Raw genomic sequence first — 24,518 nt, 5'->3', positions numbered from 1 at the left:
AACGGAAAATATCATTAAAATAAACGTTAGACAAAATACCAACATTATTTTAAATAGTACAGCTAGCGTTTTAATTAAAATACTAGTAAAAAAGTAGACTTATAAATGAGTAAAGCAAATACAAGCAATAATGTAAAAGGAGTTCGAAAAGTATTAAGAGCTTTTAAAACTAAAAAAAAATTGGAAGAAGGCAATAAACAATTATGTACAATATAGTAAGATAATACGTTGAAAATTTATCAAAATGTGAACTATTTAAACTAATATTTTAAATTAAACCCCTAACTACAACTTCACATTTAGAGTATAATACAGTTTTCATTGCATAAAGCATTGTTCAGATTAATATATTCTAATACTCTAGTTTTTATAAAATTCTAAGTTATCTAAAGAAAGTGTAAAACTAAAAAAAAGCTTTATGCAAATAAATGAGAAATGTTGACTTATTTTTTAGACGAGTTTTGTTTAGATATAATTAAATTTAATAAAGTTTTAAACTCACTTTTCAACAATAAGATAAATTTTTATACAATGTAATGTTTTAACAATGATTATTTTCAAGTCGAAGTCTTAGTAACTTCTTTAACGTTTTGTTCTACATTTTATTTTTACAACAAACAGTATACATCAATATTTTGTAAATTAGAGAAACTATGAAATGTTTTTTAATAGTTAATGAAAAGAAACAACGAAAAAAAAGTTACAATTTTTTTTGGTAAAAAAATTAACTTATCTGTTTTTTAACAAAAAGAAGCTAAGCTTTTAAAAATTTTAAAAGTTGAATAAGGAAAAATCTTTATTTTAAGTTTTTTATGTGGTAATCTATTATTTTTAAAATAGAAAAATAGGTTAGCTTTGTAACTTTCTTTTTTTTAAACTTTATAAATTTAACGTGTTAACGTGTATAACCTAAAATAATTTCCGAACATCAGGTTCTTATTTTTTTAAATATTTTTAGAAAATTTTGAAAACACTGTTTTCAATTCTTTGTACTCGTAACAGCATGGTTACTTTTAGTCTTTTTCAAAACTGTAAAAAAAATTAAGCCAGTAAATTTTTCATATAATAACATTTTACATGCACCCACATTTTCCGTAACAAGCATATTGAAATTTTAATTAATCTTAGTAAAAATTATCATAAAACCAAAGTATTTTCTACGAAGACTAATTTTGTTAATTATTTTTAATGATTAAAATTTCAATGAGTAAACCAAACAGATTTAATTTATTATTTAGTATGTTTATTATTATAGCTGTAAAATACAATTAAATTATTTTTAGCGTATATTTCTTTATTAATATGTTTACAAATATTTCTATTTATATTATATTTTGTCGAAAACAATTTTATAGCATTTATTTCTTAGACCCGAATATTATTCAGTATAGGTATTATATAAAATTTACTTTGGTTAAAATTTAAATAATCAATTTGAAGAAAAATCAAATAAGTTTTAAAAAGATTAAAACAATATAGATTAATATGATGCTTAAATTTACTAGCCTTAGTAGTTTTTTAGAATATACACTTTGATTCTTTAAGTTACGTAAAAATATACAAAAGCTGTACACTTTGAATTCAAAGAATTTAACAAAAACTATAAAATTTTAGAAAAATATTACAAAGTAAATTTTTTAAAAACTACTAAACTTTACTATATATACAATTTACATTTCAATTAGTAAAATTATATTTAAACAATTGTCATACATAAGCTAAAATCATACTAACTTCTCATATACATAACCTTTTTTTTTGTAAAATGTATCATTTAAATGACAGCTATCAACTTTTTTTGCAAAAATCGTAAAAAATATTTCAACAATTCTGCAAATTATCTGAATAGTTTTACACTAACTTGCGTAAATAAAGTCTGCTGATTTTTGTTTGCTTTGGTTATGCGTTAAAATTTAGTTAAAAAGCTGCCCTTTTTAAGTTTCAAACTAAGTTTGCTCTTTAATTTGAATCAAAAACGTTAAATATCAAAGCTTTTATAATTATATATTGTAGAGTGTAGACAGTATTTTTTCTTAAATATAGAGATTGAAAAACAAAAAAACATTTAACTAGAACAATTTGTATTCAAACATCTTTCAAAGGGTTTCATATAAGTGCATACTGTATTTACTGAGCTATTACAACAGTGCAGTGAAAGCGTTTTACTGAGATGTAAAACAAACTGAATTGTACAAATCTATAACAACAATTATTTAGCGAGCTTGAACTAACAAATCTAATTAAAAAAGATAAGATAAAAAAATTAATAACACATTGCTTATCAGTTTTATTAATTTATCAAGCTTTAGGCTTTATTGTATCTAAATTACTAAACAAGAAAATAAACATATATAGAATAACCCAACTGTATTATTATAACAAATCTAAAGTGTTGTTAAGTGTAATTTTTAAGAAGTTTTGTTGCTGTATTTTAAATGTTTACACAGTGCTTTTCAGCTATCAACTAAAAACAATGTTTTATAAGAAATCGATAAAATTGGAAGTATTTTATAGCTATAATACGTTTGAGCGGTATGGTTACTTAACACTTACAACTAAAAAAAGTAAAATTTGTTTAAACTTATCTCAATTATTCTTAAGTGATACATAATCGGACTATACGTAACGAGACTAACATATTTTTCAACTCAAGTTTATATAAATATTTTTTATGGTCAAGTTAATATGTATATTTTTTTAAAAGCTAAGCTAGCTAGTAAAAATAGAATAAAAATAGTAACTATAACGAAGTTGCTAAGTAGAAAACCTTAATTATGTTTAGAGATAAATATAATGTATATGCTACTTATTCTGATTAAAAGCGATTTACTTACTAAAATATATTTCAATTCGATTTTTAACTATAAGTTATATAACATAAAGTCATCATTAATTTTTTTCAGAACATTTGTTTTGTATACTTAAGGGCACAGAAAAGAGAAAATGTTTAACAAAGCTTAGATTATTTTATATTGCTAAATTGTTACGCTTCAGTTCACATAACAAAACGAGATAAAGAGATGTGCTTTTTTTTTGTCTCGCTTTTTCATTTTAAGCTTACAAATGTACAAGTACTATCATAAGAGCTGTAAATAAACTTGTTTTTTGTTTGCAATAGACTAGAAGCCATTTACGAGATTATCTTATTTTTTAACATTGAAAACATTAATTTTAAACAATTCGTAGGTGTATTATATTGATTGTTAAATAATTTTTTAATACAATTTGTAAATTATTTAAAATCAAACACGGAAACTTACTTTTAAAGTTTTAGTTAATAAATTATATAAATAAGATTTTTTTTTAGTTGTAAATAAAAGTTGCTCTATATGTTTTTATAAATGCTGAATATTACTAGACTGCTATAGAAAAATTTGACTTTTACAAATAGTTCATTTTTTATCTTACTAACAGATAATTTTTTTTTTTTAATGACAAAAAAGTACTTATTTTAGTATGAAACCAATAAGTATAAATTAAGTTGTTTGCTTTTCACGTATGTTTTAAATTAAAAAGTACTAAAATTTATTTTAAAAATTTGTTTTGAAAATTTATTAATAAGAAATTTTAAAAAATTGCATAAACTTGCCTTTTAATAATACTATTAGTTGTAGTGTTACCTGTTTTTAGAGTTTTTTTCTTAAGAAAAAATAATTTTAAGAGTTGATTTAAATATATTAAGTACATGTATTTAATTTATTATATGAATTGTTTACTGATAATTTTATAAACTAATTTAATGAGAATTCTTTGATGTTTAAAGGTGAACTACTGTGATGTTGTGTTTAATGGTGTTATTTTTTCAGTTAAAAACCTACTTTAAGACAAAAAATATGAAGAAAAGTTCAGAAATCATTTTCAATAAGTTGTCTGATGATGTTTTAAGATACAGTCTGCTCAATTTTGAACAAACTTGTCTTTTGAAAAATGTTATGGAAACTTCTGTTCCAATTCATGGAACTGGAAACTTTCCAACACTAGAAACTAGCCCTGCTAAACTCATACAAGTTTGTCTTCTATAAATTAATTTTAAGTATTGCAAAAAAAGAATTTAAATATCATATAACTTACTTAAAATTTAACTTACAGCTTCTCTAAAAAATTTAATTTTAAATTTTCAAAGTTTTACAATGGAAAGCATGAAACTCCGCTTAAATTTTTACATACATTCAAGATATTCTTTAAAACTATTATTTAATACTTATACCATTATTTTTTCTGGTTGTTAGAAAAGTAATTAGTAGAAAAAAGTTTGCTGTTTATTTTAGATAAGCTAGAACTTTACAAGTAAATCTTGAATTATTTTTATTCAAAAAAAGCATTATGTTTCAAAAAGCTTTTTTTTAATTACTGAAGATAGCTCTTAATAAATATACTAATTATAAATTGAATTGTTCGCTTTTAAACTTAGTATGTAGTTTTTAAAAGACTACTAAGCATATAAAAGAATATTTTTAAAACCATTTTAATTTTCAAAAATCAGCAGTAAATGATTTATTGTTCTTTGTGTTGTTTTTAGAATTTATAACAATTTTATGTTTAAATCAACTATTTTGTATATGTGTTGACAATCTTGTCTTTATATAATTTCATAAAAACTGTAAAATCTAACTACACAGTACACAAATCATTATACTTGCAGCAGAGATTTATTTTTTTGACATTTGTATTTTTAAAGTTTAGAATTATTGACAGGTATTGTGTAGGTGTTATTATAGAGATACAAATTTAAAATAAACTCTATAATTTAACAATCATTTTTTACCGAATTTTCAAAGCAATTTTTTTAATTATTAAAATAAACATTAATTTATTTTTATTTCAAAGTAAATTTCAAGAATTAGAAGCAGGAATCTTAAGAAAAATCAAAACTTTTTATTGTTTTTACTCAAATAATGTGCAGACAAAATTAAAATTATAGACATTTTCTTTTGTCCTTAAGTAGTTTTTAAATTTTTAAATTATTCTACCACTTTTTTTAATAATGATTTTTTTTAGACATGTCCTATAAACGTTTTTACTCGAAGTACTTTTTGTAGAAAGTTAATTTGTAAAAAATCTATGTAAGTAAGAAAGTCTAAGAGTAAGTGTGCTGGGCAATGTAAAGTCATAAAAAAATTCAATGAAACCTAAGCCCAAAAAAAGATAATCCTAGGGTATGTTATAATAAGTAAGAAAAAAGGTCCTTTGTATATCTGAATGTAGGTTTAAAGTATACACAGGGTATTCTTTGGTCTTGAATGTTTGTAATTTACACTAGATATTCTGGGGTCTGTATGAAAAGTAAAAAAAAAGTCTCATCTGAAAAAGTCTCACCTCTACTTTAGAGTATGTAAGTATAATGCTTCAGTCAAAGCAATCTTATTACTCTTTTATTTTTAATTTCTTATGTATGCTTTTTCAACAGGATGTTGAAAAACAGTTAGAAGACATAGGAGTCAGTGTAACTGGAATTAGACTAAATGGCAGTGCTGCTACTCATGTAATAAATGAGAAGGCTTTTAACAGTTTACCTGATTACAAGGATCTAGATATAATATTTTATATAGAAGAAAAAAATGTTTCTTCTTGCAAGCCAAATCTTTTGAAAGCTTCAAGATTGACAAAAGATTTAGTACCATGTAATGAAGATAGTGGATATGGAAGTAGTTCTGAATCAGTATCCAGCTACCCATCCTCTCCATCTGAACCAACTTTACCACAACTAAAATTACTTAAGTTGAAAGATTCTTCAAAATCTACATTGTATAATAAAAGCCAGCTGCAAAATGTTCCAGAGTCTCCTAAAACTCTTACACAACATAATGAATTTTCTAATTGTTTTAAAACAACTTTTGCTGGTGATTGTTGGGAACTGATTAAGTATGGAGTTATGAGCTGCCTTCTTGGATACCTGCCACCACAAGTAAGTAAAGAAAGAATGAGTCCTACAATGCTAACAAATGCTTATGTTCAAAAAAAAGTAAAAGTTTCAAATAAAAAAGATCAGTGGAGTTTAATATCTCTAAACAACAACTCAGGTTAGAGTTTGTTTTATAGTTTAAGTGAATAAACTAAAATTGTAAATGTTAGTAAGTAAATAATGTAATGAACACTATTATATATAACTTAATTTTAATTTTAAGCTCATTGTTGAATTTATAGTTAAATAAAAGTATCTATAAATTTGTTATGAATTAGAGGAAAGGGTCTTAGTTCAAATGTATAAGTTTTATCTTTAAAAGTTAAGATTTTTACAAAGTTTTTTATATCTAAATTATTTAATAAGTTAAGTTAATAACTTTACCAGTTGTTTAAATTTTTAAGTATTTTTAAATTCAGCTAATGTAACAAAATTATTTTCTAAAAGTAGACAAGAAATATACATGACTTACTTTTTGAAGTTAATTAAAATAATTTTAAGTTTGCTTTTCACTCAAGCTAGTTAGGTCAGCCCATGAAAGTTTGAAGTTTTTAAAACTTTAATCTGACTGGAACTATTTTCAAGCAAATTTTTTAAAACCTCTGAAATAAATCTATGATTTTGGATAGTTTCTAAAATAACTTTAAGTTGTTATTTTAATTAAAAATATTAATTTAATTTTTGACTTATAATTTTTTTAATACATATGAAAGTTATTTTGAAGTTAATTATTCTTTTTCTTGCCTAGTTTTTTAGTATTATGCTTGTTTTTATATCTTTTAAGATTAGCTTGGCTAAGTGTGCTGACCTTAGACTAGTATAACTAAGTGACAGCCCTATTTACTAAATAGAACAGCTTGTGAACTATTGAAATATAACAGTGCTAATTTGAAGGAATAAAATCTATTAAAATTATAGTTTTTGTTATACAATAACTTATTAATATAAAATTACAAACATATTTTTTATACTTTTTATTAATAGCTATAGTAGACTAAATATTAATATAAAGTATGTATATAAGTTTTTAATTTTGTTTTTATGATGTAATAAATTAAACTTAACAAAATAGATTTTAATTAAAAATAATTTTGTTCAAAGAAGTACTGTATAAAACTAGCTAGTAAAAGTAATTTTTAATTAATATCAAGGTTTCAACAAATTAATATAGTTTTTAATTTAATGATTTTTTTGCTCCCTTATAAGTAACAAATCATTTTTTGAAATATTAAAGTTTTTCTATAGAAAGATTTATAGCTATCATATGATTTAATGATATCATTGTTTTTATAAATCTAAATTTTTCTGACATTTAAAAAAATTTTACATAAAGTAAAGAAAAAATTACTTTTAGATTTAAAAAAATGTCAGTCAACTTATTGTATTCAAGTGTTATGATAAAAATATCGAATGAGTTGTATTTGTTTTGTTATGTTCAAATTGATAACATTTGATATTGAAAGTTTAAAAAAAAATATTTGAATCAAGTAAAAACTAATATAAATAACTTCCAAAAAATTATACTGCCTTTAAGTTCTTTACGTAAACTTGCACTAATACTTCACACAAACTTAATAAAAAATACAATAATTGAAAACAACTTAAAATTAAAGTTTTATCAATGTAAGTTTAAATTAAACATTTATACTGATTTGCACAAAACATTTGTGAAAATATGACTTAAATTAAAAAATAAATTTTTATTTTCATTTACCATTCAAACTAGGTTTTTATAGGTCTGTTGCAATTTTAAAATGTTCAAACTAGAACTTTTAAATGTAAAACTTAATTTTTTAATATTTATTTCTAAGCATAAAATAATATTTTATATATTTGGAGAACTTAGTTAAAAATTATTTTTTTTTCAGTTTTAGCCAGCTTTTTTGAGATCAAATATTTAAAAACAAAGTTCAATGTTTAATTTTCATACATTGCAAATTGTTCACCAAGCTTTAAGAACCAAGTATTAGTAAATTATATTTTTAGTTATTTAAACTTTAGTGAAAACATAAAGTTTTATTCTGCTGGTTTTAGCATACTTTTAATTATGTTTTATAAATATAATGTACAAATAGTAAAAACTTAAATATAAGGACTTGTCAGATTAAAAAAATACATATCCATGATTAAACTATTAATTAAACTATTAATTAAACTGAAAAGAAAACTTACATAAAGAGTTGCAATTTTAAGTACCTTAAAAAGATATTTTACATCTGATTAATGTGGGAGGGAGAGGTTACTTTGAAAAATAGCTCTTGAGTAGAATTTTAAAGGTGCAAAAGCATGTTGGATAAACTATTTAGGGTTGCACTGATGTGGTCAATGTTTTTGCTTGACTGCTCATTTGTACTAATTTTGGTGCAATGAGATTAGTTTCTTTTTTTTAGCTTAAAAACTTAAACTTATGATTAAGTAATCTAGAAATACCATACCTAATCACTTTTTGTTTTCAGCTTTAGTTGAATATATTTTATATTTGTGTTTGACAATTTAGAAAAGATTTCCTGTTTTTTATATCAGTATTTTAGTAAAAATATATTTTCCCTATTCCTAAAAATTAATTATATAAAGTAAAAAAAAAATGTATATATATTTTTTTATCATATACATATATATATATATATATATTTATCTAATTATATAAAAACTATAATTTTAACAGCTGTTTCACACATTGAAATGTAAAATTTCATGTGATCGTCAGTAAGTTACAGTTTATTATAATAGTGAACAGAAATTTCGATTTTAAAATTTTTATAATAATTGTGACGTAGTAATGGTACAGTTTATTGTACGATTAGCTGAATTTGAAATAATACGCTGTGAATGTTATTTTATGCTTTTTAGGAAAGTTTAAAAAGGTTATTTTGGAAAATGTTTTAAGCTATTAGAAAAAAATTTTTAGACTGTTTGGAAAAATGTTATAAAATACTCGTGTTTGCCGCTTCGATTTTATTTTGTATTAATATTTAGTTGGTTTTAATTTTGTTAAAAAAGTATTTTTGATAATGTATGCATATGTTTTGTCTTTCGCTTTTCTTGTTTAGTGTTACGTTCTTATCTGATTTTTCGATTTCTATTTTTTCTAAATTATACAAAAAATAAATTAACGATGGTTTAAAAATTTACCAGTTTATTGCACGTTTTCTTCAAATTAATTTCGGACAACCGTCCTTCATCAGTGCAACTTTAAAACTAGTAGAACTAAACACATTCATGCAACAAAAAAATAAATAAAAGTTAAAAAATATATTATGATGTAGTAGTTCAAAACTGTGTATAAAACTAAAATTTTAAAAGCTAGACGATTTTTACATTGTAATAATATTTTTGTAAGTAAAAGTAAATCCAAATGAAATGAATATAAAAACAAACACTTTACCAATATAAATTTTAAATTAAAACTATCTTAGTAAGGAACTGTTTGATGTTAGTTATTGTTAATAAATAGTTACTGCTATCGGCGAAATATAAATAAAAATAAAAATAAAAACTTTTCCCAAACAATACTTAAAGTAATTATAAAAACTTTTATTAAGAACAAGCTGTATCTTACAAACTTTTTATCTTAAAGAAATAGTTTAATCCCTGAATAAAAATAACTATTTTGAAACGAAACTTAAATCTAAATAAGATAATAGTACAAAAATTATATAAAGAATTAAATTAACTTGTTTCAGCAGCAAATTATATTTTCTAATATATTGTTTTTTAAGGTAAACATTTTATCAAATAAACAAACGGTTAAAAACTATTGTGAAACAAAAAATATTCTTTGTGAAACTATCTTATTAAAAACCGATTACTGTAAAATTATTGATTTTATAAGTTTGTTATTATCTATAAAAAGGCACCTAAGGCTTCTAAGTTACAAAGTTTGCAGCCGAATTTAGTATTGAATTTTAATTTTGTCCTGTTTAATATTTCCCATTTGATTTTGTAGTCTGTATTGTTATCTTTTAAGATTATGTAATTCGCTAGTTCTGTTGTGTGTCTTTTGTTAATATTGTTGAATGATGATTTGTGGTTTCTGTATCTTTGTCTAAAAATTTTTTTCTAATAGCTTAAAACATTTTTCCAAAATAACCTTTTTAAACTTTCCTAAAAAGCATAAAACAACATTCACAGCGTATTATTTCAAATTCAGCTAATCGTACAATAAACTGTACCATTACTACGTCACAATTAATATAAAAATTTTAAAATCGAAATTTCTGTTCACTATTATAATAAACTGTAACTTACTGACGATCACATGAAATTTTACAATTCAATGTGTGAAACAGCTATTTAAATTATAGTTTTTATATAATTAGATAAATATTCAGCTCCAATTTAATTTGTCGAGAACTATTGAACAAAACTTTTTATAAAACCATTAATATATATAAAAAGGTTTATTTCAAGATGTAAAACTCGAGTCCTTTGAGTTTTACATCTTGAAATAAACCTTTTTATTAATAAAGCCCTCAAGGTGGGCTCAGTGTGAAAAATTTGATTTATCAAGTTAAATAACTTAATTCTATATATATATTTATTTATTCATGTTTTTATATAAAAACAATAGATTTATACGACCGTTTTATATATAAGCTCATATAGTCATCAGTAAAGCTAAAGTTAAGTAACAGTGTTTAACAGAAACTTAGAATTTGAAAATTTTATATTTGAAAACTATTATGGCGTAGTAATAATGAAGTTTTTTTTGTACAGTAAGTTAAGTTTGAAAAAAAATACCCTGATCTTGTTAGTTTAAGAATTTATGCATTTTGAAAAGTTTTGAAAGGTTGTATTAGAAAAACGTTTTAAACTGTATTATAAATTTTTTCAAACTATTCGTGTTGCCAGCTAAATTTTACTTTGATTTAATATTTAGTTAGTTTTAATTTTGCTAAAATTATTTTTGGTAATGACTGCATATATTATACTAATATAAAACTAATACAACCTTTCCAAACTTTTCAAAATTATGCAAGCTTAGTTGTTTATAAGTGTAGTGATCACTAAAATTTGAAAAGCACTACTAAATTATTTATCCTACAAGTAAAATTCTTAAAAAAAAAAAAAATTTTGTAATTGATTGTTGTAAAACTCTGGTTATAAATTAAATCTAGCTAAATAAAAAAAATACATAATAAATATTTTTTGCTGTAACTTAAACTAGCCTAAACTAATTTAAAATGTATTGCTAACTCTCAATATTATTTTTGATAAAATATTTTGAATACTTCAGCAAAATTTTAAATTAAGTACAATATGGTTTTATTTAATGTTTAGAGATTTTTTGTGTATTTACACAACACTTTTTCAGTTATGTTAGTACAGTGATTGATTTTTGTTCCACTAACTGTAATTATTTTTTTTTACGTTAGTTTTTGTTGATTTTTATCAAGCTTGATGGCGATTTAAGTTTTAAAAAGCAATATTCTATACTATTTTAAATAAATTCTACTTTTAACAGCGGAACACGTTCAAAACTCACCCGCGTTCAAAATCCACCCAATCAAATTCGATAACCGCTTACTGATTGAGGGTAAGGGTTAGGGATAACAGTGATTGTGAAAACTAAATAGAAAATATATAAAAAAATGCAAAAAAAATTATAAATTTAAAAAAAAAATTGGGTGGATTTTGATATTATACCGTTAATAACAGTAAATAAACCTTTTATACATTCAATTCAAGCACAACAATTCAAGTAACAATGATTCAAAAAAATACTTTTAAAATTCATTCTTAGTTTTTTGGCATCCTTTTAAACCTAGTCTAAATTCCCAGAAAAGTAAAATAAAAATATAAATAAAAAGTTTAAACTAAAAGTTTAAACTCAGTATTAGGTGAGTAAAATATTTTTTTGTAGTTTTAATTTAGCTAGTGAAAGTAGCAAAATTTGCCCAGACAGAAAGCCAAATACGTATAATTGAACAGTTATGCCATTACCTATGAAATAACATAAAACTTGCTTTAACATACTCACTCTTTAAATCTTTATTACAAACATAGGTTGTTAGTTATGAGTTATAAACAAATACTCATATATTTTATATTTGTTGTACATTTAAAAGAAATGGTTTACCTGCCAGAAAAATACTGAAAATGATTAAAAGTTTTTAAAATATGGATAGTTTTAAAATAAATGTTTTATATTTTATATAACTTGTATGTATTTATAAATGTTATTTAATAAATGAAAAAAAAAAGGTTTTAAGCTAAACCTACGGTTTGGCTATTTTTGCTTCAAAGTCAGAATAAAGGTATTTATTATTTTTTTGAAATAATTTTTTGTTGTCATAATCACCTTTTAAAAATTAAAGCATTTTGTATAAAACTTTAATATTCTACCCAAATGAAAAAACTTAAATCAAACTTTGTTATTTAAAATTTTTAAGTTAATAAAAGAATTTTTAAGACTTTTATTAAGCATTTCAGTTGACTTTTAGAAAGTTTGAATTACTTATTAGTAAATATTTTATCAAAATTAAACTATATATTTATTTAAGCAATAAATTTTTATATTTTTCAATAAAAGAAAAAGAATCTAAAGTACTTTACAATTAAATAAAATACTTACTGATTATTTTTTAGTTGAAAAATTGTTTTGAGTGAAATTTGTGTATTTTAATTATACTCATTTTAACTACAAAAAGTTTCTTAAATTAGTTTTTCAAACATTATATACCTAGCATTTTTTAAGTAATAAAATATTTAAGTTTTTCTTTGTTTTGAAATTATAAGATAATAAAAAAAACTTTTTTGCTTATTAAAAAAAAAAAAAGTATTCTTACTTTATAGTTTATCTTAAAATTAGATTTCCTTAACATATACCTGTTTTCTTTTAAGATCAAACACTAATAATTAATCTAAAGCACTTACAATTAATGTGAAAAAAATTGAAATGACTACAAGACCACGTGTATATGTACTTGTCCCTTGAGAGGTTGTGGCATCGATGATAGCTTACGCAAGATATATCCTTATGCTGCTTTCTTTTACACATAGCTTCCCAGCCATTCCCTAGTAGTTTTGTTCTGGCTGTTGCTGATAGAATTACCACTGTATCTATCTTTAGAATTTAGTTAGCCGTTTTAAAATGTTATATTTTAAAGAAAGAAAATTCTTTTTATCATTATTTGAAAATAGTGTATACAATAGAGCAACCAAAATTTTATAAACTCTCTTTAACAAATGTATAGGTAATTGTCATTAAAAATTTTTATTATATGAAAATTTTATTCTTGTATAAAATAAACAATGTCAAGCACACGTTATTCACGGAACGTTATTCATTCATTATTAAAATTGTAGTACTTTATATGCAGTTAAAATTTCTTATTTTTATTTCTTTAGTACGCGTTAAATTTGCCTTTTTACTTTCAGAAAAGTAAAGTGTTAAAGGGTTTTTATAGTTTTAAAAAAAGTTTTGTATTACCTAAAAGTAGTGTGATTAATTATAGATTAATTTATAGTATTTTGTGATAAAAATAAGTTTTTATTAAACATTCTTACGTTTAAATTACTGAACTATTGAAAAAAAATCCATTGAAGTAACTAAGATTTTCACACGTCCATAAACGTTGTGTAATCGCCTGCAGGCTTAATAATTTCTTGTTTAACCGATGCTTGTTGTGAAAATTGAATTCAAAAAAAAATATATGTTATAATCCTCTAATTCTATCCACAATATAATAAAATAGAAATTGTTCTTTTATAACTTACTGATGTAAACAAAGTTTGTTTGCTTAATAAAACTAAGTTTTAAATGCGTAAAATAATCTTGTTAACTATAAATATATACTTTAAAGTTAATGAATATGAGTAATTGTGGTATCCATTAAAGCAGAAATTATTAAAAAACTATTTAGTACACTAAATGTTTTGAATATTAATTGTTTTTTTTAAATAACTTAAGTTTGAAAATTAAAAACTTTACTTTTTTAAAGAAATAATATGATAAAATTCACAGTATTAAAAATTATTTAAACATTTGTTTAATTTTAAGATACTGTATTTTGCTAATTATATTTTTTGTTGTTGTTTGTATACCATGTGAAATTTTTTTGCAATATATTAAAATTCATTACAATAAACAACAAGTTTTTTAATTTGATCTATATCGTTTGTATCAATATCGTTAGTTTTTATACAATATATATAATACAAATTGGATAGAAAAAAAATTAAACCTCATAGAAATTTTTTTGATGTTTGTTATATTATTCTATTGTTCAAAAATACTTAAATGGTATATTTAGATTTTTTTTTATATCCAATAATAATAATACAGAAATCTGTAATTTATTATTACATTTTTATAAGATCAGAGTTTTTTAAATACTTATATGAATGTCTGGATGCATTTTTAATGACCTAAAACCGATGAGTTTCAGAAAAAGTATCAGAACAGTAATTTTAATTAAACTATACTGTTGTTAAAATCGTATTGTACAAGTTTATATATATTTTACTAACTTTATTAGAAAAAAAAGGATTTATGAAAATTAAAAAAAAAAGTTTTGTAAAAAGCTAAAACTAGTTTTATTAAAAAAGAAGTGGCGAAAAATTAAATGGTTATTTAAGGCTTACTTAAAATTAGGATTAATTTTTTCTAGTTGGTGGGCCAGGTTTTCCAAAAAAAGTATTTTGTGGGCCAGAATTGTTAATTTTTTTTTGTAGTCAGTGTATTTCAAAAAATAAAAACCAACATTGTAATACAATAACCATTTAAAAGATTTTCTATACACTAAAATTTAAACCAAAATCACATTTTTTAATATTTGCAATTAAAAAGATCAATTTTATTTGCACAAACTATTTTTAAGCTAAAAATAGGAATCGAATCTGGCCTGTTGGTTGTAAGTGCCCACCTCCACTTAACGTTGAATTGTTTTGTACAAACATTTACTGAATCATTAAGTAAAATATTTGTTATAAATTTTAAGTCATTTAAAAAATAAATAAATGTTTAACCAGTTGCAAGACTGTTTTTCAAACTGTTTATAATTTTTCGAAGCTATTATGTGAACAAAACTGTATTGTATAATTTTTATTAGTTATCTACCGGGTCTGGTTTGACCTAGATTCACTTTGTTTGAAAAAGTAACATTTTTTTATGAAACAAAACGTCCATAATTTTAAAGTGGTCAATCTAAATTTATTAAAAAAAGTTGTCTGAAAAGACACAATCCTAAAGAAAACCATAAATCACAAACAGTTCCACAGTGTGAGATATTTAAAAAATGTATTTTCACGAATAGTTATCTATAACGTAAAGAATTACAAATATTCATAAAAGTTTTCTTGTAGCTTGGGTAGCAGGGTTGCCAAAAAACTTGAAAACTTGGAAAAACCCTGAAAAACTTGGAATTGAAAATTTAGGCTGAAAAACCTGATGTTTGTGAAATATTGAAAAAAAAACTTGGAAAAACCTGAAATTTTGAACAAAAATCATTAAAAAAACCTGGAATTTTAAACAATTTTTACATGTTAAGTAAACAAAGTTGATTTGACACAAAAAATCTACCATACAGATGACATTTTTTTGTCATCATCAAAGTTTTTTTATTAAAAAACATATTTGAAGTAGCTTAACAGTATCTTTTCAATGTTTTTATGCTATCTAAAACTGTTTTTTTTTTACTTTAAACTTAATTTTTAACTAAAAATTGATCCCAAAATGTATACTTTTCAAAACCTGGAGGAAATTTAGAAAACCTGAAGAAAATTTTCAAAAAACCATTGGCAACCATGCTTGGTTGTTAAAAAAAAGTTTAATTAATAACAAAAATTTAAATTCAACTTGTACTTTATCAGCATATATTTATCTTTCTGATATCAATAAAAGCACCTTGATTAATTCATATATTTTTGCTTACTTCTTTTCATAACATACCATTTTTTTTTAACTAGTATTTTTTTTTAATGTGCTGTTTTTAAAATTTTGTAACAAGTTAATTAAAAGGAAAATTAATTAACAAGAATTTGTTTATTTAATTTAATTATTAGCTAGGCTAGAACATAGTAAAAGGCAGTGGTCGTCAAGCTAATCAAATTCTATGTACACCAAGCTGCAAAAAAAAAATCGGTGCACCCCAAGATCTAATTTTAACAAGCGCCACTAGCGGTGGGAGTACGTAAACACTTTTATTAGTGCATTTCTCCTTAAAAGTCATAACTCAGTTTGTACTTACATGCAAACCATTTAACAACTGAAGCTAAAACTTTTTATTTAGTCCTCTTTTTAATTGACCTCTTTATTTGTTTTACCTCATTTTTACAATGATATTTTAGTTATATGGCTTTGTCTTACATACTTATTAAATGAACACTTTTCTGCAATTACTACAAAATCTCCAGTTCAGTATTCTTTAAATAATTTATTAAGTATTAACTACATACTTAATCTAACTCTATGTATTTTTTTTTTGTAATCTCGAAATTTTGTGCACCCTTAAATGAGTTTCGTGTACCCTAAAAATTTCGTGCACCCAAAAAAAAGTTTTGTGTGCACCAGTGTACCCCTTGACGACCACTGGTGAAAGGTATTAAAAATATCTATTTGGAGTGTAATTTAGCACTAATTATTTTTGAAATTTAAAATATTTCTATCTAGTCAAGTTTCCTGATTTAATAATACTGTAAATCACTAAATATATATGCTAATTTAGTTCTTAAAATCAGTTTTAAATTGATTTTAATAACTATTTTTATTGATAAAGTTATTTAATAAAATTATAATTTCTAGTATTTATCCTAGTAGTTTACATCAGAGGTCTTCATGGCTGTTGAATTGCATTGACACTAAACTGTAGTAATTAAAAACAATCTGTGCACCCAAGCTTAAAACTCCCAAAATATGTACCACAGACCTTTTTTTCTTTTCATTATTAACTCCAAAATGTCTGGTATAATCTTCAAAAATGTTTTTTTATGCACCCCTAAACAAGCTTTGTGTACCTAAAAATAAATTTTGTGCACACCATGAAGACCACTGGTCTACATTGGGGATTGGCAGCTTCTATATCAGCTAGATTTACTAATAAAATTGTGGGCTATTGTATTTTTGAAAAATTTTTTTTAGAAAAAAGAGCAAGTGTATAATAAGTTAATCCAAAAAAAAAGTAGCCCACTGCACATTTTACTCACTTCAAAGAAAGAGCGTAGTTTTAAACCTTATTATAAAAAAGCTTAAATTTGCTTCATCTGCATTAGTAGTGTTTTAGTTAAAAAGCACTTCACTGGCTGCAGTTCATAAACCTTGGTTTATATCATGTATGTCTATTATATACAAAAATAGTTTTTTGATACATTAAAAATGTTTTAAAGCATGTTTAAAAAAAAAATAGTATTGATTTTTCATTTCTTCTAAAAAAGTTACTAATTAACAACAAAACTATTTCAAGCAAAAACGTTAACAATCAAAAAAGTTTGTCAAAATTCAAAGTTTTTATAATTTTTTTTTATATAAACGTTTGTACTTGATTCAAAAACAAGACAATAGCTTTTTTTTAAATTAATTTATTAAACAAATTGAAATAACAAACTTTAAATAGATTTGTTTTAAATAAGAAAAAATTGATAGAGCTCTAAAAAGTAACCACATTGAATGTTCAATGGGGCGTTTTGACATGACTGGTAAGATTGAACATGTGTTTTACCACATAATTACTTCCCTTTATAAAACTAATAACTATGATTTAAAATATATAATTTAGAGACTAGCGTAGAAGAATGAGTATTGAAAAAGTTATGTTTTCACTATATTTTATATATATATATACGTGATACTAAAGTTTTATGTTTTAATCTTAATATTAACTAAATTAAATTTTATTTGGTTATGAAAAAATTGAAATTTTTAAAACTATTAGTTATAATAAATTGAACTATATTTTACTTTTAACCTAATATTTTTTTATTAACCTTACCTGAATTAATTTGAACTATTACCATCCTAAATTTGATTTTAAGATTATTTCCGAGCTCAGTGTTATTTTTATTTGTTGTTATCTCAGCAATATTGTTACAGATTAATTATTTTTAGAAGTTAGCTCTATTTCTGTGCAGTTTTTAAAGAAGAACAATGCTGAACTTTTTTATTGATTACCCTTATGTTAAAAGATAAAATTGATCAAGTATATATAAAGATTTTATTGATTTTTTCGTACTAAACTTAAATCTACTTTTATATTTCATTCTTACTCCTGTTTGAAATTTTAAAGAATGTCCAAAGGTGTAAACTAAATAAACTAGTTAATTTATTGAAAGTGTTAAATCAATTGTTTTATCTCAAATGTTTTTGTTTCAATAAATCATTGTTTTCATAATCAGTATATATACTTTATATAAGTTTTACTGTAAAAATAGCAACCTAATATATGAATATATTTATATTAGAGCAACTGTTATTTTACAGTGAATATCTTTGTTATATATGAAAGCTAATTCCAATATATATTATTTAAAGTTTAGTTTGAATACTTGATATAATAAAAAATAATTTAATATCACTGGGTTATTAAATAAATAGTTAATCTTAAATTATTTTTTCATAGTTTATTTTTCATTAACTAATACTTGAAATAAGTCAATGTATTTACTAACAAAATATATTTAAGTTTCTGTTTTATACTTGCAAGCAATTTCTTGATTTGCTTCTGTTAATTTGTTTCTTTTTTAAGTTTTAAATTAGTTATAATTTTTTAAAACTAATTAATCAACACTAAATGATTTAAAACAATAAGTTTGTGGTGGTATTAATTTGAGGAAATTTATTTGGTAGTATATTTGCTTAGTTATAAAAATGGGCTTACTACTATTAAAAACTTTTTCTCAAAATATTTTTACAATTATTTTTGGATAATATTCGTGCTACAGTTTTATTTTTGACCGGTTTCTATGAAAAAAAATATAACCTTGTCAAAAAATTAACAAATATTTTTTTTTGTAAATAATCAATTTTTTCCATGCTTTAAAGTGAATTTCAACCGCGATAACTAAAAAAAATATTTAGAGAGTTTATCTAAAAAAAAATTAATCAAATATTACACCAATGAATTAGTTTAGAATCAATCAGAGCTATGATAGTATACAAATTAGTTTTGCTGGACACATGTAGTTTAAATGAGTGAAAACATCAAATTATATTAAAGTTTAAAAACCATTATTTTTTAAAACTGTATAAATTTTTTGTGTTTTTACCATTTTTCTTAAAACCAACTTTGTAACAAAAAAATAAAAGCAATCTTACTTAATTTTTATGAACAGTGTAATTTTATTTAACAGTAGTTCTATTTATTAAACATATTTTAATTGAGTTTTTAAAAAAGGTTAGTATCAACTTGATACAAAGTTTATTCAAATAAAAACAATATATATTTTTATGTGACATATTTAGTAAAAAATACTTTCTCATCAATCAGAATATTTATAAATGAGCACTTAAATATTAAGTTTCTGTATAAAATTTAGAACAATAAATGAATTTTTAGCTATTTTTATACAGAATTTCGTTTATCAAACACTGTGTATACAATTTCGATTAAAATAACAAATGAAAAGTCATCCACTGTTATACGATACGTAATAAAGTTGTACGATAATATAAAGTTTAAGAGAGTTTAAAAAATAGTTCTATGGATACTATTTATTTTACCTGCATACTAATATACATAACTGTATTTAATCTTTGAATGGCATTTGTGGTTTTAGAAAAATTAATCTACTAAAAAAATTAAAACTTTGTTACAAATACAATACAAAGTTTGTATTGTATTTAATAATTTTTTTCAAAAAAAAGTTATTTACTCTTTTAATAGTAGTAATGCTTTTAAAATTACACTAAATGATTGAAGTGTTTTCCATTTTACATGGTTGATTACCCTTTTTAAACTGCTATAAAATTTCTAGTACACTTAAGTTTAATTAATAGTTATTCTGTATACAATGTAAAGTTAATTTAGATCAGGTGTTCTAGGAGTCCTGTGTTTTTTACTAATGTAATAGTTTTCCACTAAAGTGGTATTTTTTCTAATTTCATTGAGATTTTTTTTTTTACTTTATTATTAAAATAATTAAAAAAAAGAATTTGTTTATGTTTAATATTTTAATTGTAAATATTGGCCAGTAGAACTATTTATTTAAAAAATACTTAACATCTATAGAATGTTTTTGTTTATACATTAATGAATGTTGCTTAATAACCGTACAGTAAATTGTTACGCTACATTTCTTGCATAACAACCATTTGTTGCATAAATTTGTATTGATAGCGTTGTGCCTTACTTACTTTTAAATGTTTATTTGTTTGATAAAAATACTTTATAATCTTATGATTAGTGAAACAATTCTAAATTTTGTAGTGAAAAAAAAATTAAGTCTTCTTATATATGTATAACATATCAATTATAATACATGGTTTATCAAATTTTTTTATGTTAAAATTGTGCACTGTTTTTATATCTGAACTATAGTTGTAAAGGCCTTTTATTTCATTATATACTTACAAAAGGTACGGATTACATCAGTTATAGTTAGAATTTTATAGCGAGGTACTTTGTTAAAGTGCAGTTGTTGGTATCATTTGTTTTTGCTTACTTGAATTGTTATCTCGACTTTGACTGCTAATAAACCATAACTGTATTATTAGTATAAGATTTGATTATAATTTTTAAAATTACATTTTTATGCAATAGTCGTTTTGTTGTTAGAATAATTTGAAAATTTTTTCTTACAAGTATTTAGATAGAATGGTTGTTTATATAAAGATTCAAAAACAGGATGCAGAAATGCATGCAATTCGCACAACAAACTTCCTGTAAAATTGTTTTGCAATTTGACGTTGACAAATCATATCAAATTGAGTGATTATTTTTTTAGAAAAGTTACGATTTTTTAAGGTAGTAGTTATCTTGTTATAAATGTATATAAAAATATATATCTACAACGTTAACAAACAGTTTAAATTATATAAATATACAAATCTGCTTTTTGAATTTACTTAATAAATTTTTTTATACTTTTCTACAGGTCGCAACCTTGAGCTAAAGTTTGTCAAGAGCATGAACCGTCAGTACGAGTTTAGTGTGGACAGTTTTCATATTGAGTTAAAGTCTTTTTTAAAGTTTCGTAACGTCGCACCAAATTTAGAAATGACTTCGCTTTTCTACCCGACTGTTGTGGCCGAATCTGTTTATGGGAATTTTGAAGCAGCATTGCGCCATTTAAAATTCCAAAGAATCTGCACATTCAAACCTGAAGAAATACGCGGTGGCGGACTTCTTAGGTATTGTAACTTGCGAGCGAGAGGATTTAAACTGGGCGATTGCAGTGATGACGGAAAAGAACTTGTACTTGTGAATAACACACAATCGAGCATTGAAAAAATGGAACAGCACATGTGCTCACGCTTTTTTATCGACTTTTCTTCCATCCAACATCAGACTAAAAAACTGATCGGCTATCTTGAAAACCGGTTTAGAGGTGAAGAAGAATTAAAGTTAGAATATTTGATTTGTTTAAGAAGAGTTGTTAGAGACAGAACTGTTTGCTTAATGCAGCATGAATTAAACATGTTTCTCAATAATATTGGGATGTTAATTAGACATACTTTAGCAGCTAACATAAATGCTAGCACTATAAACAAGTTTTCAGTGGATATTACTTACGCTCAGCGACCTTCGAGTTCTGCTTACGGAAATACTCCTGTTTCTCCGCAATACTGCAATTCTTACCAGTATTTAGCTCCAAATATGCTGAACCAAGCTCTTCTTAGTGAGAAGTCTTCCCCAATTTCTTCGGCCAGGTCTTCACCTGAACCTTTTTCTTCCTTGTCGTCGCGACCATCAAGCACTCCTCCTTCGTCTCTTGATACTGGTTTCTACAGCAACAGTGTACCTCCATCCCCCAACTCTTATCAATCCCAAGTGAGCCAGCAAGTATGTGGTCATGTTTGTAATTTTTGTGGGTGCATGTGCACAATGGTCAGCTGCCAACAAATTTCCAGCCCTCCTCCGCTAACTTTTTACTCTCCACATTATTATCCCTCACAGCAGCTATCTCCTTGGAACAACAACTTCTACATGCAACCTTATCATGATTACCAGCCATCTTACGATATCCTGCAAAACAACCTGACTGCTGAAAATTTTTCGAATTCTCAAGTCCACTAGAAAATGATACGTTATATGTAGCAGAAATTTTTCTTCAAACTGCTGCTTTTACAATAAAAAACAGTATATCTGTAGCTATTTATGCAAGTCAGTTTGATGTTCTGATAAAAAACTAGAAAATTTTATTAATCAATGTTTGTTTAAAAGACAGTATATCATGTATTTATAATTTTCTTTTGTAATTGAACCAGCCAAAAGTTAAAAAAACGGTTACAACCACCTGCTGTACTCTTCAACTATATCCATTTATTGAAGAGTCGATTTCTGTAGTTTACTTTGACCGTAAGTGTGGAATATTCTAATTATTATCAATTATTAGTTTTAAAGACAATCAACTGATTATATGCATCCTTTAATCCTTTATAATTATTTACTTAAAATAGATTAGCTCTCTGTTTAATTTGCCCTATATATACTTTTACATTCTCTACTTGTAAACACTAACGCACAACTTTAAAAATTAATAATAAATATTTTGGCTGTATTTATAGTCAGCATTTTTAAATACTCTCAAGTAGTGTTTCTCTATAATTCTGTACTGTGCACCAAAAGGTTAATGAAAAAAAGCATATGTTTATACCTATAATTTTTTGTCGTTCTTTTTATTGATACATTTAAGTTGTACAAAACTATAGACTATTAAAACAAAATCTTATTACTTAAAAAAAATACTAAAAAACGGCTTAGTTAGCTAATGTGCACATGGTGGTTTAATTAGATAGTGGTCACATATGCACAACTTTTCGAAAGTTACAATGTAGATCTAAAGTGCTTAAAATAAGTTACTTACTTAAAAAGTTGGATCCACTACTAAATTAATTCACTGAGTTGATTTTTTTGTACTCATACGTATTTTTAAAAATCACCAGCTCAACTCATTTAAAATTTTAGGAGTTTCCAAAATCTCATATATACATAATAGTTTATTATAAACACAAATATTTAAATTTCTGACGTTGACTGTGCTGCCTAACTTCGTTTCTAGTAGTTTTTACCTTTTAATCATAAGATCATATTAAAACATTTGATAATTTAGATAAAACAAAATACTTTGATAAGACATGTATTTAAAACTGCTTGGAGCATGATTTTTTTTTCTGTCTGTAGTGCCTATAATTGCTGTTTTTTTTAGTTACAATTATCACAGTCTTTAAAAATTATACCAAAATATTCTTATAATATTTTTTTTCATTAAAATATTCTTTCATAATATAAATGAACATACATTTTTGTAAACCATGTTATAAAAAAATGCTAAATTTATTTTAAGTTTGTAATGTGTTTTTAAATTTTTGAATATAATTTTTTTTTGTTTTAAAGTATTGAGTTTAAGTTTTCTTTATCATCTAAAGTTGTTACTTATAGTTCTATAAGATTAATTTTACCTCTAAAGGTACTGAACTGAAATCTTAAATGTAACTTGATTTTTTTGTTTAAAATATGGATTTTGTGATGTATTTTGATTATTTTTCTACAATAAATCGTTTATATTTTACTTATTAAATTTATAAAAGTTGTAAGAAATTCTACTTTAGAAGACTTTAAATATATTAGTTTTATATTTTATAAAATAATTGGTAGGCTTACTTGTTTAACTTTTAGTAATTACAATTTAAACTTAACTTAAAACGGTATTTAAGTTAAGCTTTCGAATTTGTTTCAACTTGGGTTAATAATGTAGTTTTAATATAAATAGTAAGAACATTTTTAAGTAATTTGTTTTATAAAGCTTTTATATTTTAGATAGAATTCTACTTTTAAAACTCTTAAATACTTTTATATCACAAAACTATATAATTCGTCCCATGATTAAAAAAAGTATTTAAATCAGTAGATAAAAATGAGCCATTTTAAGAGACTTTTTTAACTTAAAATTTAAAAAAGTTAAAGCATGGTTATCTCTTCAACATGCTAGTAAGGCTGAATCAAACTAGTTTGAAAGTTTGGAAAAACTAAGACTAACCAGTACAGTCAACTTTATCGGCAAACTTATATGATTAAAGTTATATAAAAAAAAGTTTAATCCAATTTTCAAAATATTTGAAGTACAAATTAAATAAAGTTAATTTTGTTTGTAATTCTATATATTAAAATAAATATTTGCATTTAAAACATTATAACTTTAAACAACTCATTTGTTGTAACTTAAGATTAAAAAAAAGTAACTCTAGGTAGTTAGCTGGTATCTCAGCCTGTAATCTCAAACTCCGCTTGTAAAGGCATTCGATCTTTTTTAAGTCAAACTTAATATTGGTTGTTACTATATCAGTGTTTCAGTAAAAAATCATGTTTGCTCACAATCTTGTCAAACTTGTAAAATCCGATTTTACTCAATTTTTAGTTAAATAAAGTTGTTATCAGAATTTATTTAAAATTTAGTGATACGGAAAAAAATTAGAATACATACTACAAGTCGTGCGCTTAGTGATTTTACAGCAATATTTAAT

The 24,518-nt window shown here is 23.5% G+C and overlaps 1 protein-coding gene across 1 annotated transcript; it reads left to right on the top strand.

Annotated features, from left to right (window-relative positions):
• The first annotated feature begins 3,811 nt into the window (after positions 1–3,811).
• On the top strand, positions 3,812–23,559 carry LOC145830152 (terminal nucleotidyltransferase 5B-like). The gene is made up of 3 exons (XM_082938044.1): positions 3,812–4,007; positions 5,408–6,020; positions 20,930–23,559. The coding sequence occupies exons 1-3, from the start codon at positions 3,834–3,836 to the stop codon at positions 22,069–22,071; spliced, it is 1,929 nt and encodes a 642-aa protein (XP_082794170.1). The 5' UTR covers positions 3,812–3,833; the 3' UTR covers positions 22,072–23,559.
• Positions 23,560–24,518: the final 959 nt, after the last annotated feature.

The sequence above is a fragment of the Thalia democratica genome, chromosome 2 (genome assembly GCF_965202585.1).
Source record: "Thalia democratica chromosome 2, ktThaDemo2.hap1.1, whole genome shotgun sequence".
Lineage (NCBI taxonomy): Eukaryota > Metazoa > Chordata > Thaliacea > Salpida > Salpidae > Thalia > Thalia democratica.
This window is presented reverse-complemented; position numbering and strand designations above follow the sequence as displayed.

Coding starts and splice junctions, on each gene's coding strand:
- LOC145830152 (XM_082938044.1), top strand. CDS start 3,834: ATGAAGAAAAGTTCAGAAATCATTTTCAATAAGTTGTCTGATGATGTT. Junction 4,008..5,407: donor GCCCTGCTAAACTCATACAA/GTTTGTCTTCTA, acceptor CTTTTTCAACAG/GATGTTGAAAAACAGTTAGA. Junction 6,021..20,929: donor ATCTCTAAACAACAACTCAG/GTTAGAGTTTGT, acceptor ACTTTTCTACAG/GTCGCAACCTTGAGCTAAAG.